Genomic DNA, 17,903 nt, shown 5'->3' with positions numbered 1-17,903 from the left:
AATCTAATAAGTAATAGCTCTTATTATATATCTGTTTTTTGTCTTCGAAGATAAGAGAGATTAGAGCCGTGGAATCTCGCGAGAACTAAGCCTTAGAGACATTCCTTTAATTAAAAACAGACTGTTGCTTTCGTTAGGACTCTGTAGGACCTCTACTGGCTATTTGCAAAATTGCAAATATTAAGTCTAACAAAATTCCAAACCTGGAACATGTTTTCGTTTAAAAAATTTGCATATCTTCTAGACAAACAAACACAAGACTTGAAAGAATCTTTAAATGGTTCACTTAAAAATATGCTCATGGAGTTTAAAGGCATTAAGGAAGAAGTCTCTAACAGGAATGATGAACCAATAGCAGTGGCTGATGATAGCTCTAAACAAGATGGAAAATTACCAGCAGAAGAGGAATCTGAAATTATGGAGATAGAAAAGGGGATGTCACAGTCTTGCAGCCCAGATAAGGACACCCTGCCTGAGAAGATATACAGCCACTCCAAAGCAACAATACTCAAGAAAGACATTTGGATCTGCGGTGAAAGCAATCGATTGAAAGGAGCATCATGGAAAAACATCTGTACTGATATTGGAGTCCAGGAGGTACAACTGCTTCAAGATTTATCGATGTATACTCCGAGGGAAAGACTACAACTATACTTTCCCAGCCAAAGACCAATAGGACAGAACATCAGTCAACGGGAGTCACAAGACGTAATAAGCCTCGAAATGAGACCTCCCTAAGAAGCTTGGGGAATGGAAATGCAACACAGTGGTCGAAATTTCTTTCCTCCTTTACCTCCTTTATGTAGCCATATAGGCAATATAACTAGTTAAGATGTTAATCTGGGGTCTAAGATCTTTTAAGTAAGCTGAATTTGTATTATTAAACCTAATTTCGCAGCGGCTACCAGCCCAAAATCAAAGCATAACTAAAAGGAGACACCTAATGGAATGGGCTTACATTATAGCGTGGGGTTTTAGATTTCTTATGATAGCTGAATTTGAATTATCTAGCATATCTATGTAGTGACTTTCAGCCTAAATTTAAAGCATAACTAAAAGAAGGTTTCTAGCTGAGGAGGTGTATATATAACTAACGAAAAATCTTTTCTATTAATTAATGAAGACTCCATTTTATTATTTCTGGTATCAACAATGTATACTTATATATATTTGTTTCCCTTCTTTTCGTACAACTAAGTATTTTTTTTCTCTTTTTTCCCTTTTTCTAGTGAAAATGTGGAGGGCTCTAGGACTATGTTAAGTATAAACTGTTTATGATTGTTAAAACTATCAGAAACTATGCAAACAAATGTTGAAATGATGATAACAAAGTAGACTTCTCTTTTTAAAAGTGGTGCAAACGTGAAAAAGTCTATAAAAAGTCTATAAGCTTTGGGTAAAAGTCCATAATATTGTAGCCAGTCTATAATCTTAAATGGAGAGAAGAGGGTTTGTAAGATTGAAACAGGGAACCAAAATGTTTTTCCACAGCGCTTCCTAACCCACATACAGAGCTTCTTCTACTATGCGACGACGGCAACAAAACTAGAATTGGCCAAGAAATGGAAAACGTAAGAACTACCCTCGACAGAAGACTGGGTGAATAAACTAGCTGATCTTACCAAGATAGTCAAACTGACACTAAGAGGCCTTTCAAGAATAATGGGGCCCTTACCTGAACTATTTACAAAAGGGATTAAAAATGGGGAACCAAGTGTATCAAATGAAGAGTATAGCTCTCCTTTTCTGTATTAACAATGTAGATTGCATGTATCTCACTGTTTTCAACTTTGGAAAATAAAATAAAAACTTTCTATAAAAAAAAAAAAATGTACACCAACACCCCCTGATACAATAAATCATGCATAATCTCATTGATCATATTCATGAACACGCCCGGAGCGCCGGCGAGGCCGAACGGCATCACGGTGTACTCAAATTGCCCCAGGGGGGTGTTAAAAGCAGTTAGATATTCATGTCCTTTCTTTATCCGGACCCGGTAATAGGCCTCTCTCAAGTCCAGTTTCGTGAAAATCCGCGCCTTCCCCAAGTGACCCAATAAGTCCTTTATCAGAGGCAGCGGGTAGGCGTTACAAGTAGAAACAGCATTCAAGCCCCGGTAGTCAGTGCAAAGGCGCAGCGAACCGTCTTTCTTTTTCACAAAAAGAACCGGGGCCGCCAAGGGCGAGGTGGCTGGCCTAATAAAACCCCTCGCCAGATTCTTATCCAAGAATTCCCTGAGCTCAGCCATTTCCCTCGGACTCATGGAATAAAGTTTGGCTTTGGGGAGGGGTTCCCCTTTCTTTAACTCGATGGCACAGTCAGTCTTACGGTGAGGAGGAAGCTGGTTGCACTCCGCCTCAGCAAATACGTCTGCAAAGTCCCGATACTCCGGAGGGACAGCCCCCACCCCTACGGTCCCTAACGCTGCCTTTACCCCCTTGCCCGGGTGACACGGTGGCCGAGCGTGTTGCTCGCAAGCAGGGGAGGTGAATTCCACAGTCCCTTCTTTCCACTTCACCAGGGGGTCGTGCTCCCTTAGCCAATCCAGCCCCAACACGCACGGGAAAGCAGAGTGAGGCGCTACCAAGGGTTGAATCTGCTCCCAATGTTTTTTTATGTCCAGGTCCATGGGGCGCGTCTTCACTGTGGCTTCCCGTGCGTGTTGGGGCTGGAGCCCGCTGGTGAGACGCAGGACCTGCAGTACAAATTGGACAGGGTGACCAATTGGCTACAGGACCTCTCGGGTCGGCTGGATCCGGAGGAGCAACGCGAGACACAACGCCTGCTGCGGGAGGTGCACGGCGGTGCACGCGAGCCTAGTGGCCGGAGATCGGGAGGTCTGCCCACCCTGCGGGAACGCGAGGAGGCGGCGATGCAGGCAGCGATGCAGGCGGCAGTGGAGGCCGAGGCGGCAGCTTTGGCAAGAGCGCAAAGGGAGGCCGAAGACGGTGGTCGCGAGGGCGCAGGAGGCGCGGGTGCGGCGGAAGGAGCCGGGGCGGCCGAAGGCGCTGGAGCAGCGGACGGAGCGGCGGCGGCAGCAGCGAACGTTGCGGGAGCGGCGGCGGCAGCAGCGAACGTTGCGGGAGCGGAGGCCGCGGCGGCAGCGGCGGCGCGAGAGGCAGCGGCAGCGGCAGCGCGAGCCGCGGAGGCGGCGCGGGCCGCAGCAGAGGCGAGAGCGGCGGCAGGTGTGGGCCGAGGCATCGGCCGTGGTGCGAGAATCCCGGCCCCGGCGGATTGGGGCCAGGGAAGACTGCCTCCTCACCTCCGTGGAGTGGAAATGCGGAGCACCTACAAATTCAAGGCTAAATTTTCGGGGGACCCCACAACTTTTCCTTCGTTTCTGGTGCACCTCCAGGCCTACATGATGGACATGGGGTTCACTTTTCATGATGATGCCGAGCGCGTGCGCTTCGTAGGGGAGGCCCTGGAAGGAAAGGCAGCAAAATGGTTCATGGACTTGTACCGTTACAACCCAAGGGCCATCTGCAATTACAATCATTTCCTGACATCCATGCGCCAGATGTACGTGGAACCGTTCGAAAGGGAGACAGCGGAGAAGAAGCTCAAGGCCCTGAAGCAAGGGAAATTGTCGGTGGCCGAGTATGCCAGGGAATTCAAAGAGCTTTCCTCATCGGTACCGGACTGGACCGAGCCCCAACGTGTGCTCGCGTTCGTGGGGGGTCTCTCCGGGGACTTGTCCAGCAAGTGCCTCCTTTTGGACGACCCCCTCACTGTGGCCGGATGGGTCCAGCTGGCTGGGGAGATGGAGAATCGGCTGGAAAGGGCCGCGGTGTTCCAAGGGCTTGAAGGGAAGGCAGGAGCAAAAACCTCTACGCCCGTAAAAACCAAGCCGAAAGCGAAGTTGGAGCCGACTGAGCGCACCCGGCGCATGGAGGAGGGTCTGTGCTTGGGTTGTGGTCAGGCTGGTCACTTCCTCACACAATGCCCTTCGAAGACAGTGACTGGTGCAACAGCAACGGGCAGCACTCCGCCGAAGGTTTCACCCGCCAAGAAAGCCGTCCCGAAGAAAAGTGCCAAGTCTCTGCTGGTACCGGTCGGCGCAGCAACCGCTGAGGAAGACTCGGAGGAGGGCAGTGGCCAAGATGGCGAAGACCAAGCTGAGGAGCAGTCGGGAAACGAAGACGGTCTGCTGTAAAGGTGCCCCGCCAGCAGGCCTCCGACAGGGGCAAACGCGTGGTGAGTGATTCCCCCCTGATACTCCTACCCGCAACCCTCTCCAATCCCAAGTCCGGGAAGACGGTGGGGGTCCGCTGCATTGTGGACTCAGGGTGCACCCAAACTCTAGTAAGCCCAGCACTGGCCGAGACTCTGGGGGTGGGCAAGGTACCTTTGGGTGAGCCCCTACCGATCACCCAGCTGGATGGGAAGTGCGCTCCCGGGGGGGAAGCCACCGTAAAGACGCGTCCGATGGACTTGGATGTAAAGAAACATTGGGAACAGATTCAACCCCTCGTAGCACCCCACTCAGCATTCCCGTGTGTCCTGGGGCTGGATTGGTTGAGGGAGCATGACCCTACGGTAAAATGGAAAGAGGGAACAGTGAAGTTTTCCTCTCCCGGTTGCAAGCAGCACGCTCGGCCCCAACCCCCCCTAAACGATCGGGTTGTGGCCGCGGTGGGGTCCATGGGGGAAGTGAATCTCCCTCCGGAGTATCGAGACTTTGCAGATGTGTTTGCGGAGGCTGAGTGCAACCAGCTTCCCCCTCACCGTAAAACTGACTGTGCCATCGAGTTAAAGAAGGGGGAGCCCCTCCCTAAAGCCAAACTTTACTCAATGAGCCCAAGGGAGATGGCCGAACTCAGGGAGTTTTTGGACAAAAACTTGGCCCGAGGGTTCATCAGACCCGCTACTTCACCCCTGGCGGCCCCGGTCTTGTTCGTGAAAAAGAAAGACGGGTCGTTACGCCTCTGCACGGACTACCAAGGGCTGAATGCTGTTTCTACGTGTAATGCCTACCCGTTGCCTTTGATCAAAGACTTGCTGGGTCACTTGGGGAAGGCACGGATTTTTACAAAACTTGACTTGAGGGAAGCCTACTACCGGGTCCGGATAAAAAAGGGGCATGAATATTTGACTGCTTTTAACACCCCCTTGGGACAGTTTGAATACACTGTGATGCCGTTCGGGCTCGCCGGCGCTCCGGGCATGTTCATGAACATGATAAATGAAATTATGCATGATTTATTGTATCAGGGGGTGTTGGTGTACATTGATGATATTTTGGTGTATTCTGAGGATGTGGGCAAGCATGCTGAGTTGGTCCGCGAGGTGCTTCGCCGCCTGCAGAAGCATCAGTTGTTTGCTAAACTTTCAAAGTGTGAGTTTCACCGAGAGGCGGTGGAGTTCCTGGGTTTTCGGGTCTCCCAAGCAGGGATTGAGATGGACCCAGGCAAAGTGCAGGATTTGTTGGCTTGGGAACCTCCCCGCACGAGGAGACAGTTGCAAAGTTTCCTAGGATTTGCAAACTTTTACAGAACGTTCATCCCCAGTTTCGCCAAGGTGGCACTGCCTCTCACTGACTTGCTAAAGACAAAACGGGGGAAAGTCGGCAAGCCGTCCCGGCGCCCCACTCCAGTGGACCCCCCAGTGTCAGAGTGCTTTTGAGAAGCTGAAACTGTTGTTTATCTCTGAACCGGTGCTAGCCCATGCCGACCCCACCAGGCAATTCACCGTGCAAGTAGATTCCTCGGATGTAGCAATGGGGGCCGTGATCCTACAAGAGGGGGAGGATGGGAAATTGCACCCGCTGGCCTATATGTCAAAGAAATTTTCCGGGGCTGAAAGAAACTGGGCAATTTGGGAAAAGGAGGCGGCAGCAGTCAAATTAGCCTTATCCACCTGGAGGCATTGGTTGGAAGGGTCCACAGTCCCCTTCGTAGTGTGGACAGATCACAAAAATCTGCAGGCGCTCAAGCAGCCCCGCTCGCTCTCGGCGAAGCAGATGAGGTGGGCGGAGTTTTTCTCTCGGTTCAACTTCTCTCTCAAGCACCTGCCGGGCAAAATGAACTTTTTGGCGGACGCTCTTTCGCGCTTGCCCCAGTACAATAGCAAGCGCGACCCATTGGTGGATACAGTTTTTACCCCCGCCCAACTGGGAATGGCCGCGGTGACGCGCAGCCTAACAAAGCAGGGAACGTCAATCCCGGGTGGGTGGGTTCAGAAGGAGGTGTTACAAGACTCTGAATTCAGTTCCCTCCGCTCCGATCTAACTGAGAAGGGGGGTCTGTTTTTCAAGGGGGAGCGGCTCTATGTCCCGGGGGGGGCGCGCGGAGACGTTTTGAAACTCTGCCACGATGCAAAAACCGCTGGACATTTTGGGTTTGTGAAAACTCTGCACCTGATCAGGAGACATTATTGGTGGCCAACTTTGCGTGGTGATGTGGAAAAATACGTGCAAGGGTGCCCCACTTGCATCGTCTCCAAACCTGCCGGTGGGAAGAAAAAGGGGTTATTGCAGCCCCAGCCCACCCCTTCCCGCCCGTGGACCGATGTCACCATGGATTTTATCACGGACTTACCTCCCAGCCAGGGGAAAACTGTCATTTGGGTAGTAGTGGATGCATTTTCCAAGCAAGCCCATTTCGTCCCTTGTGCTGGCCTGCCTTCGGCGGCCAAATTGGCCTCGATGTTTGTGACCCACATAATACGCCTACATGGGATCCCGGGGCGCGTGCTCACGGATCGGGGCCCCCAGTTCGTTGCCAAGTTCTGGCGGGAGCTCTTGAGACTGTTGGGGGTGGATCAAGCCTTAACTTCGGGCTACCACCCGGAATCGAATGGACAGACTGAAAGGGTGAACCAAATCCTTGAACAATACTTGCGCTGTTTTATTAACCACCAGCAAAATGATTGGGTTGCCCTGTTGCCACTGGCTGAATTTGTCTATAATAACGGGGCCCATGCCTCCACGGGAGTGTCACCTTTTAAGGTGGTGTACGGTACTGATTTGGTGGCGGCTCCCACCTGGGAGCTGAGCTCATCCGAGGTCCCTGAAGTCACCAAATGGGCAGAGACTATTAGTGCCGGGTGGCCAGTAATCGTTACAAGCCTAAAGGACGCAAAACAGGCTTATAAAACCCAGGCAGACAAGAAACGGGCACCTGCGCCTGCGTGGAAAGTGGGAGACTTGGCTTATTTGTCTACAAAGAACTTACGTTGCCAACAAAAGTCCAAGAAACTTGGTCCCAAATATGTGGGGCCTTTCCCGGTTGTGAAACTTATCAATGCTGTAACTGTAGAACTATCTTTGCCAAAAACTTACAGGAATGTGCATCCGGTTTTTCATTCCAGCCTGCTGCGGAGAGCCCCTGCCCCGGATGTGTGGCACCCCCCACCAGCTACACCGGTGCCAATTTACATCGATAAAGACACCCACTATGAAGTCAACCAGATTCTGGACTCTCGTGTGCACAAGGGACGTCTCCAATATTTGGTTGATTGGAAGGATTTCCCCTCAGGGGACAAGGAGTGGGTTGAGGCTGAAAATGTAAAAGCACCCCGCCTTCTCCGGGCTTTCCACCGAGCATTCCCCGACTGCCCTCGCCCTGTCGATGCGGGCTAGGAGGGGAGCTTTTTTTAGTGTGGAGGGATGTCAGGATTGTAGAATCTCTGTCATAAATTAGCTTGAGTTCCTCCATGTCAGTTATATTGTTTTATATTGCTTGGCGCCTGCTTGCCCCAGGCCCTGTAGTTTTGTTAGCTATAAAAGTGAATAGTGTTGTTATGTTAACCTTATCTTGTTGTGGGCTCTAGGGATTGTTGTCACCTTCTCAAGGTTGTGAGAATTAAATCCTGTTTTCTTTACACATATGTCTTTTCTCTTGTTCCCCCCTCCCTTGGGAACTGTCAAGCTTTGGGCGGGAGAAATGTATTGATAAGCTGAGGCAAATCTGAACTCTGGTCAGATTTGACTTTTCAGTCCCTTGCGTATAGTACTTTTGAATAAAGCTTTCTTTAATTAAGAAGCCTGTTGTGAGTTTCCTGTACGTTTGACACAGGCGACTCCCGCTGACCAAAGTGGACAGGATACTAGCAACAGCAAGGCCAACCACATGCCCACTGGACCCTATTGTTTGAACAAGCAAGGGGGCACATCATCTCTCAGTCTCTGTCGAAAAGTGCTTCAAATGTGGTAAAAAATAGCATGACTTTAGGCCGATCTCAGGGCAATTCACTTTGCAGGCTCATTGACTGTACAAGCAGACAGGCTCAGCACAGTGTTCAATCTGACTTACAAAAGGTCCCTAAACTCAGTTTAGAACCAATTTTTGCCCAGTGGGGGATTCCTCAAGTAGACCTGCTTGCTAGGGCATGGTCTGCAGAGGTGCACAAATTCTACCCCCTCCCCCTGGATTGGATAGATGTGGGTTCAGTGGGAGATGCATTTCAAATGCTGTGGAATGGGACTCTCTTTTATGCCTTCCCAACACTGTTCCTAATTCCCGGGGGATTTTGGGAAGATGAAAGCAGAGCGAATTTGGCAATCTTGATTGTCCCTTTCTGGCCTTGCCAGTTCTGGTTTTTGAACCTTATGACTTTGGCCAAAGGGAGCTATGCTGGGATCCCAGAAAACCCTGACCCGCTGTCTGTCTGGTCTCTGTAGTGCCCAGTTTCCAGTCAGCTTCATATTGCAGCTTGGAGAATACAACCATAGACAAGTTTGTCCCATTGGGAATCAGGGAGGTTCTATTGCCTCTATCAATATACTCGTAACAACTATAGATTTTGAGGTCTTGTCCCAGAGTAAGAGTTTATGCCCATTGATGTGCCTGTTGCCCCAGATATTAAATTATTTATTTGAACTGGCCAAGAGTGGGCTGACAGTTAGGACCCATTTAGCAGCGATAGCTGCTTACCATACTGAAGTACAAGGTACCTTTGTTTTTGCACATAAACTATCAAAACAATTTCTAAAGGGCTTCATTAATTTGTTCCCCCCTAGATGCCCACCTCTCCCACAAATGTTCTCTTCATGCATTAATGAAACCCATGTTTGAACCCATGGCCTCCTCATCCCTGGGTTTTCTCACAATCAAGGTTATTTTTGGTGGGATTACTTCAGCCAGGAAGACGAGCAAACTTGTAGCCTTTAGGATTGCTCCTCCATTTTTGAAATTATTCCCGTCTAGGGATTTTCTGGGATTTTCTTCCTAAGGTGGTCTCTTCATTTGTCACAGGAAGAGCTTCCAGTGTATTACCCTAACCCTGGGTCAAAGGGGGGGAAAGGTTACATGCTTTAGATGTCAGAAGAACCATTCTTTTTTATTTAGACAGAGCCAGTTTGGTGTAGTGGTTAGGAGTCTGGATTTCTTATCTGGTGAGCCGGGTTTGATTCCCTGCTCCCCCAAATGCAGCTGGCTGGGTGACCTTGGGCTCGCCACAGCATTGATAAAACTGTTCTGACTGAGCAGGAATATCAGGGCTCTCTCAGCCTCACAGGGTGCTTGTTGTGGGGAGAGGAAAGGGAAGGTGAATGTAAGCTGCTTTGAGACTCCTTTGGGTAAAGAAAAGCGGCGTATAAGACCAACTCTTCTTTTCACAAATCTAGGTCGTTTCATAGAATCATAGAGTTGGAAGGTACTTCTAGGGTCATCTAGTCCAACTCCCTGCACAATGCAGGAACTCACAACTACATGCCTACCTACAGTGACCCCAATTTCATGGCCAAATGATCCCCCCACCCCCGAAAAAAATCTCCAGAATCCAGCATGGCCTGGAAGAAATTCACCTACTGCACCACAGTGGCAACCAGGAATTCCCTGGGTATGCAAGGAAGGGTCCACACAAGGGTAAATTGGCTTCTTTCCAGACTCTTTTCAGATGCATGATTTCAGCGACCCAGGCTGTGTACAGGGAATTGTCATCACCACACCCATTAGATGTCAGGGCGCATTTAACCAAATGCAAGCCATATCTGTGACTTTCTTTAGATGGCTCCCTCCCTGCAGGACACTGTTGTTAGAAATTACACGTTGAAAGCAATAGAAGGAGCCCCTTTTGGCATACAGTTTCTGTTTAATTGAAGACTTGACCTACCTCCAAACCAGTCTTAACTCACTAAGGTCCCAATTTGGGGCTGCAGCACAAGAAAGAGGACAAAAACAGAGTTGCTCCTGCATAACTGTTGTTCATCACTGTCTTGTGTGCAGACACTCATTCTGCTCCTTCCTATCCCATTTGAGTTTTACATCTGATTTTCCTTTGAGCTGATCTCGGGGGTGGTGGGAACTGAGGAGGGTGGGCAGTCCAGCAGCCTGGTGGGAAATCCTGTGCAGGCGTGATTGGCCTGGGGCAAACACCCCCTGCAGGAGCTTAGCTAGTAAAAGTTCTCTGCAGCAGGCCTGTGCATGTGCAGTCCCAATGTGTATTTGCACACAAGACATCGGTGAACAAAAGTTACACGTAAGCAACTTTGTTTTCTTCTTCGTAATCATGCTGCCTCTTCCATTCTGTAAACCTAGCAACAAATGCAGAAAAATACTTACTAATGTGTTCAAACTAGACTGTCTTCCAGTATCAGTGGGTACCCTCTCTGCCTGCAGCCCATGGATGTCCATAACATGCTGCTGCTGCTGCTGCTGGGGAGCAAGGAACCCCAAGGGAAAGTGTGGTGGGACATTGATGGAGTTTCCTTAGTGGAAAGTTTAGTCTGAATCCAGCCCAGTAAGATTGTACTGCAAGCAGTTCTAGTCAGACTCTGTCGACTTGGCTCCCCACCATCCATTATTGTCTCTTTTTTTGTCTATTAGATGCTGTCTGTCTTATTTCCTTTATCACATTTTATTTATTCATATATGACTACTTTGAACACTTTAAATTAATTTTTTCAGGCAGAGAGTTTTAATTGCTGAACAGTTGCAGTATTTTTAATGACGAAGTATAAAAACTAAATAAAGAGTTGTATTGTTTTTACCAGCTAAAGTTGTTCTAGGGGAAGAAGATGGTTTAGAAGATGAAGCTGAAACAAGATCTGAAGTCAGCAACACAGATTTTGAAGGTAGACCTGCTTTCTCAAAAAAAAATTTTTTTGCTCCTTTGTGTTTCTGTTAGTCATAAAAACATGACATTAAAACCTGAATATAATTTAATATGATAATGAAAACTATGTGAGAAGATAAGCATTAGAATCAAACTGCCTGAGCATATTCTGGGTGTATTTGTTTTGTGTTCAATCTCTTGGTAATGTTCTGAGGCCTCTTAAAGTTGACATAGCTGTGGACCTCAGTATGTCTTAACGTGGTCTTACTGCTGTGTAAATTACTGAGTTTAGGTCCTTAGAATCCTTGAATTATAGAGGTGGAAGGGACCTCTAGGGTCACCTAGTGCTAGTCCCTGCAGAGTGCAGGAAATGGCCACAGCCTTCTTGTCAAGAACTTTGGTGTCTTAACTGTTTTGTTGCTTTTAAAACAAAGTGCCTTGCAAAGGTATTTTTTTGTGGAAAGATACATAAATATAATTAAGATATTGAGCCTTGTGCTTGGGAGTGTGATTTTCAAGAGTGTTCATGCAATTTTGTTATCTTGGATGGCAAATCATCATTACATGGACTAAAGGGGAAGGGATGTTGTAAATTTTGTGCTCATGCAAGGAGGGGTCTTGTAAATTTACCTCCTCTTTCTGCTGTTCCTTGTACAATATCTCCCATTATTCCAAATGGATCCTCAGAGAAAACTTGTGGGAGGACCTTGTTCTACATGAATAATTGAGCAGTGACCAGCTGAGTAGAAGGTTGCTTGAAGGTGTAACCCAAGTTATCCTGCTGTTTGGATAAGGGGTGTCCCTAACACAATTTGCTCTGGTAGATGAAATGGGATTCAGTGTCTCCCTTGAGCTTTCTGGGTTTTTCTCTCTCCCCCCCCCCCCCCCCCCGCTTCTGTGAAAAATGAGCTAACTGGCAAGTTGACTTCTTCATCAGGTGTGTCAACAGCAGGGTCGGTCGTGAGTTCAGTGACTAATTCCTCCGGCCGTGACATCATCACTGAGCAGCCACGCTCTCAGCACACCTTGCAGCCAGAGTCCGACATCACCAGCTGTGATTTGACTGGTACACCCATCAAAGGAGATATTGAGGATGACCTACTGAGTGGCAGCTCCAGCCAGATCAGCGCTGTCCCATCAGACCCTGTAGTGGAAATGGATGGCAGCACTCAGGCCTCCTCTCCCATCAGTGACAGTTCCCAGACAACGACAGAAGGTCCTGATTCCGCTGTCACACCTGACAGTTCTGATATGGTATGTGCTTTGGGGGGTGGGGGTGGTCCAAGTGATATAGCAGCAACTGGCTTGCTGATCAGTTCTGTCTCATAGTTGCTCAATGGAGGGTCCACATCAGGACATAATGTGGTTTCAGTTGTCAGCAGGAATATAAACATTTCCAGTTTTAAAACTTCCGGCAACTGGACATTCATTCATTCATTCATTTATTTATTATATTTATATACCGCCCTCCCCGGAGGCTCAGGGCGGTTTTATCATTTTAACACTTTATTTAACACATCATTTTAAGACTTCAGTTGAAGCTCTAGCTTTCATGGCACTGAACATTTATCTTTAAATTTGTGTGACTGATTTCCAAATCTGGCTGCCTGTCTAGTTCCACGGAGCTGGGCCATGTCCATCATATCTTCCCTATTCCTTCCCTAATTGCTGCCCAGGATGCTTGTTGGCTAAAGGAAAGGAGGAGGAGTCAGTGTTCTTCTGGCTACTGCCACTACTTTTAGTATTATTATTTATTTTATTTACAGTTTGCTGATTACAACATTAAAAACAATGCAATAGGAACAGTATAAGACATATAAACAGCATAGTAAGATTTGTTTACGATGTCAGAAAACAATATAATAAAAATAATATTAGACTTGATATAAAAGAAATGCAAAAACTGGATTACAGAAATTAGAAAATACTACAATAAAAACAAGATCCTGCGTCTAGTGAAGTTGCATAAGCAACAGCCTCTTTCACTTTGTAAGGGAGAGAATAGGAGGGAGATGGGCAGACTGGCAAGCTGAAGTCTTGTGGGACACTCTGAGGATTTTGTATAGCAGGAATAAGTTTTGTTGTTATGTGCGAAGTCGTGTCCGACCCATCGCGACCCCATGGACAACGATCCTCCAGGCCTTCCTGTCCTCTACCATTCCCCGGAGTCCATTTAAGTCTGCACCGACTGCTTCAGTGACTCCATCCATCCACCTCATTCTCTGTCATCCCCTTCTTCTTTTGCCCTCGATCTCTCCCAGCATTAGGCTCTTCTCCAGGGAGTCCTTCCTTCTCATGAGGTGGCCAAAATATTTGAGTTTCATCTTCAGGATCTGGCCTTCTAAAGAGCAGTCAGGGCTGATCTCCTCGAGGACTGACCGGTTTGTTCGCCTTGCAGTCCAAGGGACTCGCAAGAGTCTTCTCCAGCACCAGAGTTCAAAAGCCTTTGACGCTCGGCCTTCCTTATGGTCCAACTTTCGCAGCCATACATTGCAACTGGGAAGACCATAGCCTTGACTAAACGCACTTTTGTTGGCAGGGTGATGTCTCTGCTTTTTAGGATGCTGTCTAGATTTGCCATAGCTTTCCTCCCCAGGAGCAAGCGTCTTTTAATTTCTTTGCTGCAGTCCCCATCTGCAGTGATCTTGGAGCCCAGGAAAATAAAATCTGTCACTATCTCCATTTCTTCCCCTTCTATTTGCCAGGAATTGAGAGGGCCGGATGCCATGATCTTTGTTTTCTTGATGTTGAGTTTCAAGCCAACTTTTGAACTCTCCTCCTTCACCTGCATCAACAGGCTCTTTAGTTCCTCTTCACTTTCTGCCATTAGAGTGGTATCATCTGCATATCTGAGGTTGTTGATATTTCTCCCTGCAATCTTGATCCCAATTTGTGACTCCTCTAATCCCGCATTTCTCATGATGTGCTCTGCATACAAGTTAAATAGGCAAGGCGACAGTATACAGCCTTGCCGAACTCCTTTCTCAATTTTGAACCAGTCAGTGATTCCATGTTCAGTTCTCACTGTTGCTTCTTGACCTGCATATAAATTTCTCAAGAGACAAATAAGATGCTCTGGTATTCCCATCTCTTTAAGAACTTGCCACAATTTGTTGTGCTCCACACAATCAAAGGCTTTAGCATAGTCAATGAAGCAGAAGTAGACGTTCTTCTGGTACTCCCTAGCTTTCTCCATGATCCAACGTATGTTGGCAATTTGATCTCTAGTTCCTCTGCCTCTTCGAAATCCTGCCTGTACTTCTGGAAGTTCTCGGTCCACATATTGCTGGAGCCTAGCTTGTAGGATTTTGAGCATAACTTTGCTAGCATGAGAAATTAGTGCAATGGTGCGGTAGTTTGAACATTCTTTGGCATTGCCCTTCTTTGGGATTGGAATGTAAACTGACCTTTTCCAATCCTGTGGCCATTGTTGAGTTTTCCAAATTTGCTGGCATATTGAGTGTAGCACTTTTACTGCATCGTCCTTTAAGATTTTGAATAGTTCAACTGGAATGCTGTCACTACCCCTAGCTTTATTGTTGCTCAGACTTCCTAAGGCCCATTTGACTTCACATTCCAGGATGTCTGGCTCCAGGGCAGTAACTACCCCATTGTGGTCATCAGGGATGTTAAGCTCGCTCTTGTATAGTTCTTCTGTATAATTTTGCCACCTTTGTTTGATCTCTTCTGCTTCTGTGAGGTCCCTACCATTTTGGTCCCTTATCATACCCATCTTTGCATGAAATGTTCTCTTCATATCTCCAATTTTCTTGAAAAGATCTCTGGTCCTCCCCATTCTATTGTTTTCTTCTATTTGTTTGCACTGTTCATTTAAGAAGGCATTCTTATCTCTTCTAGCTTTTCTCTGGAATTCTGCATTCAATTGGGTGTATCTTTCTCTTTCTCCCTTGCCTTTCACTTCCCTTCTCTCCTTAGCTATTTGTAAAGCTTCCTCAGACAGCCATTTTGATTTCTTGCATTTCTTTTTCTTTGGGATGGTTTTAGTTGCTACCTCTTGTACAATGTTGCGAACCTCCGTCCATAGTTCTTCAGGCACTCTGTCTATCAGATCTAATTCCTTAAATCTATTTGTCACCTCCACTGTGTATTCGTCGGGGATATGATTTAGTTCATACCTGAGTGGCCTAGTGCTTTTCCCTACTTTCTTCAATTTAAGCCTAAATTTTGCAACAAGAAGCTCATGATCTGAACCACAATCAGCTCCTGGTCTTGTTTTTATTGACTGGATAGAACTTTTCCATCTTTGGCTGCAGAGCACATAGTCAATCTGATTTCTGTGTTGACCGTCTGGTGATGTCCATGTGTAGAGTCGTCTCTTGGGTTGCTGGAAAAGAGTGTTTGCTATGACCATTGTATTCTCTTGACAAAATTCTACCAGCCTGTGCCCTGCTTCATTTTGTACTCCAAGGCCAAACTTGCCTGTTATCCCCGTTATCTTTTGGCTTCCTACTTTAGCATTCCAATCCCCCATGATGATAAGCACATCATTTTTGGGCGTTGCTTCTAGAAGGTGTTGTAGGGCTTCATAGAACTGATCAACTTCATCCTCTTCAGAGGCTGTGGTTGGGGCGTAGACCTGGATCACTGTGATGTTGAATGGTTTACCTTGGATTCGAACTGAGATCATTCTGTCATTTTGGGGATTGTATCCCAAGACTGCTTTTCCTACTCTCTTATTGATTATGAAGGCTACTCCATTTCTTCTGCGAGATTCTTGTCCACAGTAGTATACCTGATGGTCATCTGAATTAAATTCACCCATTCCTGTCCATTTTAGTTCACTGATACCTAAAATGTCGATGTTCAGTCTTCTCATTTCTTGTTTAATCACGTCCAGCTTGCCTTGATTCATGGATCTGACGTTCCAGGTTCCTATGGAATAAAAATCTTTACAGCATCGGACTGTCTTTTCGCCACCAGTTACTTCCACAACTGAGCGTCCTTTCGGCTTTGGCCCAGCCGCTTCATTCATTCTGGCGCTACTCGTACTAGCCATCTGCTCATCCCCAGTAGCATATTGGACACCTTCCGACCTGAGGGGCTCATCTTCCAGCGTCATATCGTTATGCCTTTTGGAACTGTCCATAGAGTTTTCATGGCAAAGATACTGGAGTGGTTTGCCATTTCCTTCTCCAGTGGATCACCTTTTGTCAGAGCTCTCAGCTATAACCTGTCCGTCTTGGGTGGCCCTGCACGGCATAGCTCATAGCTTCACTGAACTACGCAAGCCCCCTTGCCACAACAAGGCAGCGATCCTTGAAGGGGGAGGAATAAGTTATCAGAGAGTAAATAAATCACCCGAGATCATCTTTGTATGACTAAACTAAACTTTAATGTATTATTTAGATTCTAGAGAGTGCTGAAAACCAATATTCTGGGATGCAGATTGGACAGCTGCAGGATGAAGAAGATGAAGCCTCAAATGTCCTCCAGGATGAAACTGTCGATCCTTTCAGAAATTCCTGTCTTGGTATGTTGAGTAGGGGGAGAAGTTGTGTGAAGGTACTATCTGAAGAGGGTCTCTCGTGGCAAGTCCTTGTGAACCCTGGAACATGGATGCTGGGAACTGGGAAGCTTTGTGCATGTGTGCTGTGGGGGCCCAAGGGGACGCAGTGCTGAAGGGAATCAGGTGAAATAATTACCAGCAGGTTTCAGCCCCACCAGTTTCAAAATTTCTAAATTTTAGCACTTCAACTGAAGGAGGTGAAAGCTGTTTCAGAGGATGGCTGATGGCAAGTTTACTCACAGGATAAATACTCCTGTATCAGCTATTGGGTGGGCACAGGCAAGGGAGAGCAGGCTTAGTTTGCAGGACCTTTGTTGGTTAAATTCATTCAGTCTGTGTTCTGCTTTCTCCATGAAGCCCTTCAGCAGTCCCATTTATTGAAGAGCATGGGTCATAGCCGGCAGCCCTCAGACAGCAGCGTGGACAGATTTGTGTCAAAAGAAGAAACAGAGCCTGGAGATCAGGAAAATAAGGTAAGGCTTCGCCTCATGCCCAATTTAATTGAAAGACTGTTGTGTGGAACATGTTGGAAAAGTGAAAGGAAAGCATGTTTCAGTCTAGTTTGAGATGATTCAAGTGATGATTCTCCTTCACTTTTCCATGGTGGAATCAGGAGTAGGTCTTGGGCTTGCTTCCACTTACACATTGTTAGCAGGTGCTCCCTAAGGAAATCTTGGACAGAATATAGTAAAAGGGTGCTGAGGGAAGGAAGGCCTTGGCTGCTACCAGCAACAGGTAATGCTAAGAAAGATGTAACCATTCACTTGATGATCCTCGGTGCTGGTAGTGTGCTGAGAATTATGAACAAAAAGGCAAATCATAAAGGAAGGTTAACTTTTTTTCTCTTTCCCCAAGGTAGTGGCCCTGAGTAGGTATAGGGCACAGCTGGGTTATTTTTTAAAAATGGAAGCCAGTTTGGTGTAGTGGTTAGGAGTGCGGACTTCTAATCTGGCATGCCAGGTTCGATTCTGCACTCCCCCACATGCAACCAGCTGGGTGACCTTGGGCTCGCCACGGCACTGATAAAACTGTTCTGACCGGGCAGTAATATCAGGGCTCTCTCAGCCTCACTCACCTTACAGGGTGTCTGTTGTGGGGAGAGGAAAGAGAAGGCGACTGTAAGCCGCTTTGAGACTCCTTCGGGTAGGGAAAAGCGGCATATAAGAACCAACTCTTCTTCTTCATTCATTCATTCATTCATTCATTCATTCATTCATTCATTCATTCATTCATTCATTCATTCATTCATTCATTCATTCATTCATTCATTCATTCATTCATTCCATTTATATACTGCCCTCCCCGAAGGCTCAGGGCGGTTTACATCAAACAGCGATAACTATACAAATAACTCAGTAGATAAACGTTTAAAGCC

The 17,903-nt window shown here is 47.1% G+C and overlaps 2 protein-coding genes across 5 annotated transcripts in view; both read left to right on the top strand.

Annotated features, from left to right (window-relative positions):
- The window catches only part of HTT (huntingtin), a 241,735-nt gene that overhangs the window by 45,937 nt on the left and 177,895 nt on the right, over window positions 1-17,903 (top strand). For all 4 annotated transcript variants that reach the window (XM_077301601.1, XM_077301602.1, XM_077301600.1 and 1 more), the window contains 4 exons: window positions 10,940-11,020; window positions 11,939-12,255; window positions 16,369-16,492; window positions 16,886-17,001. In XM_077301601.1, coding sequence (XP_077157716.1) covers window positions 10,940-11,020; window positions 11,939-12,255; window positions 16,369-16,492; window positions 16,886-17,001 — 638 coding nt within the window. The remainder of the gene's footprint in view (window positions 1-10,939; window positions 11,021-11,938; window positions 12,256-16,368; window positions 16,493-16,885; window positions 17,002-17,903) is intronic.
- LOC143819698 (uncharacterized) lies at window positions 1,863-10,930 on the top strand. Its single transcript, XM_077301605.1, has 2 exons — window positions 1,863-4,200; window positions 7,315-10,930. Exon 1 carries the CDS (start codon window positions 2,609-2,611, stop codon window positions 4,157-4,159), a length of 1,551 nt encoding a protein of 516 aa, XP_077157720.1. The 5' UTR covers window positions 1,863-2,608; the 3' UTR covers window positions 4,160-4,200; window positions 7,315-10,930.

This window comes from Paroedura picta, chromosome 10 (assembly GCF_049243985.1).
Source record: "Paroedura picta isolate Pp20150507F chromosome 10, Ppicta_v3.0, whole genome shotgun sequence".
Classification (NCBI taxonomy): Eukaryota; Metazoa; Chordata; class Lepidosauria; order Squamata; family Gekkonidae; genus Paroedura; species Paroedura picta.
This window is presented reverse-complemented; position numbering and strand designations above follow the sequence as displayed.

Excerpts from the sequence above, each read along its gene's own strand:
- LOC143819698 (XM_077301605.1), top strand. The coding sequence starts at position 2,609 with ATGTTTTTTTATGTCCAGGTCCATGGGGCGCGTCTTCACTGTGGCTTC.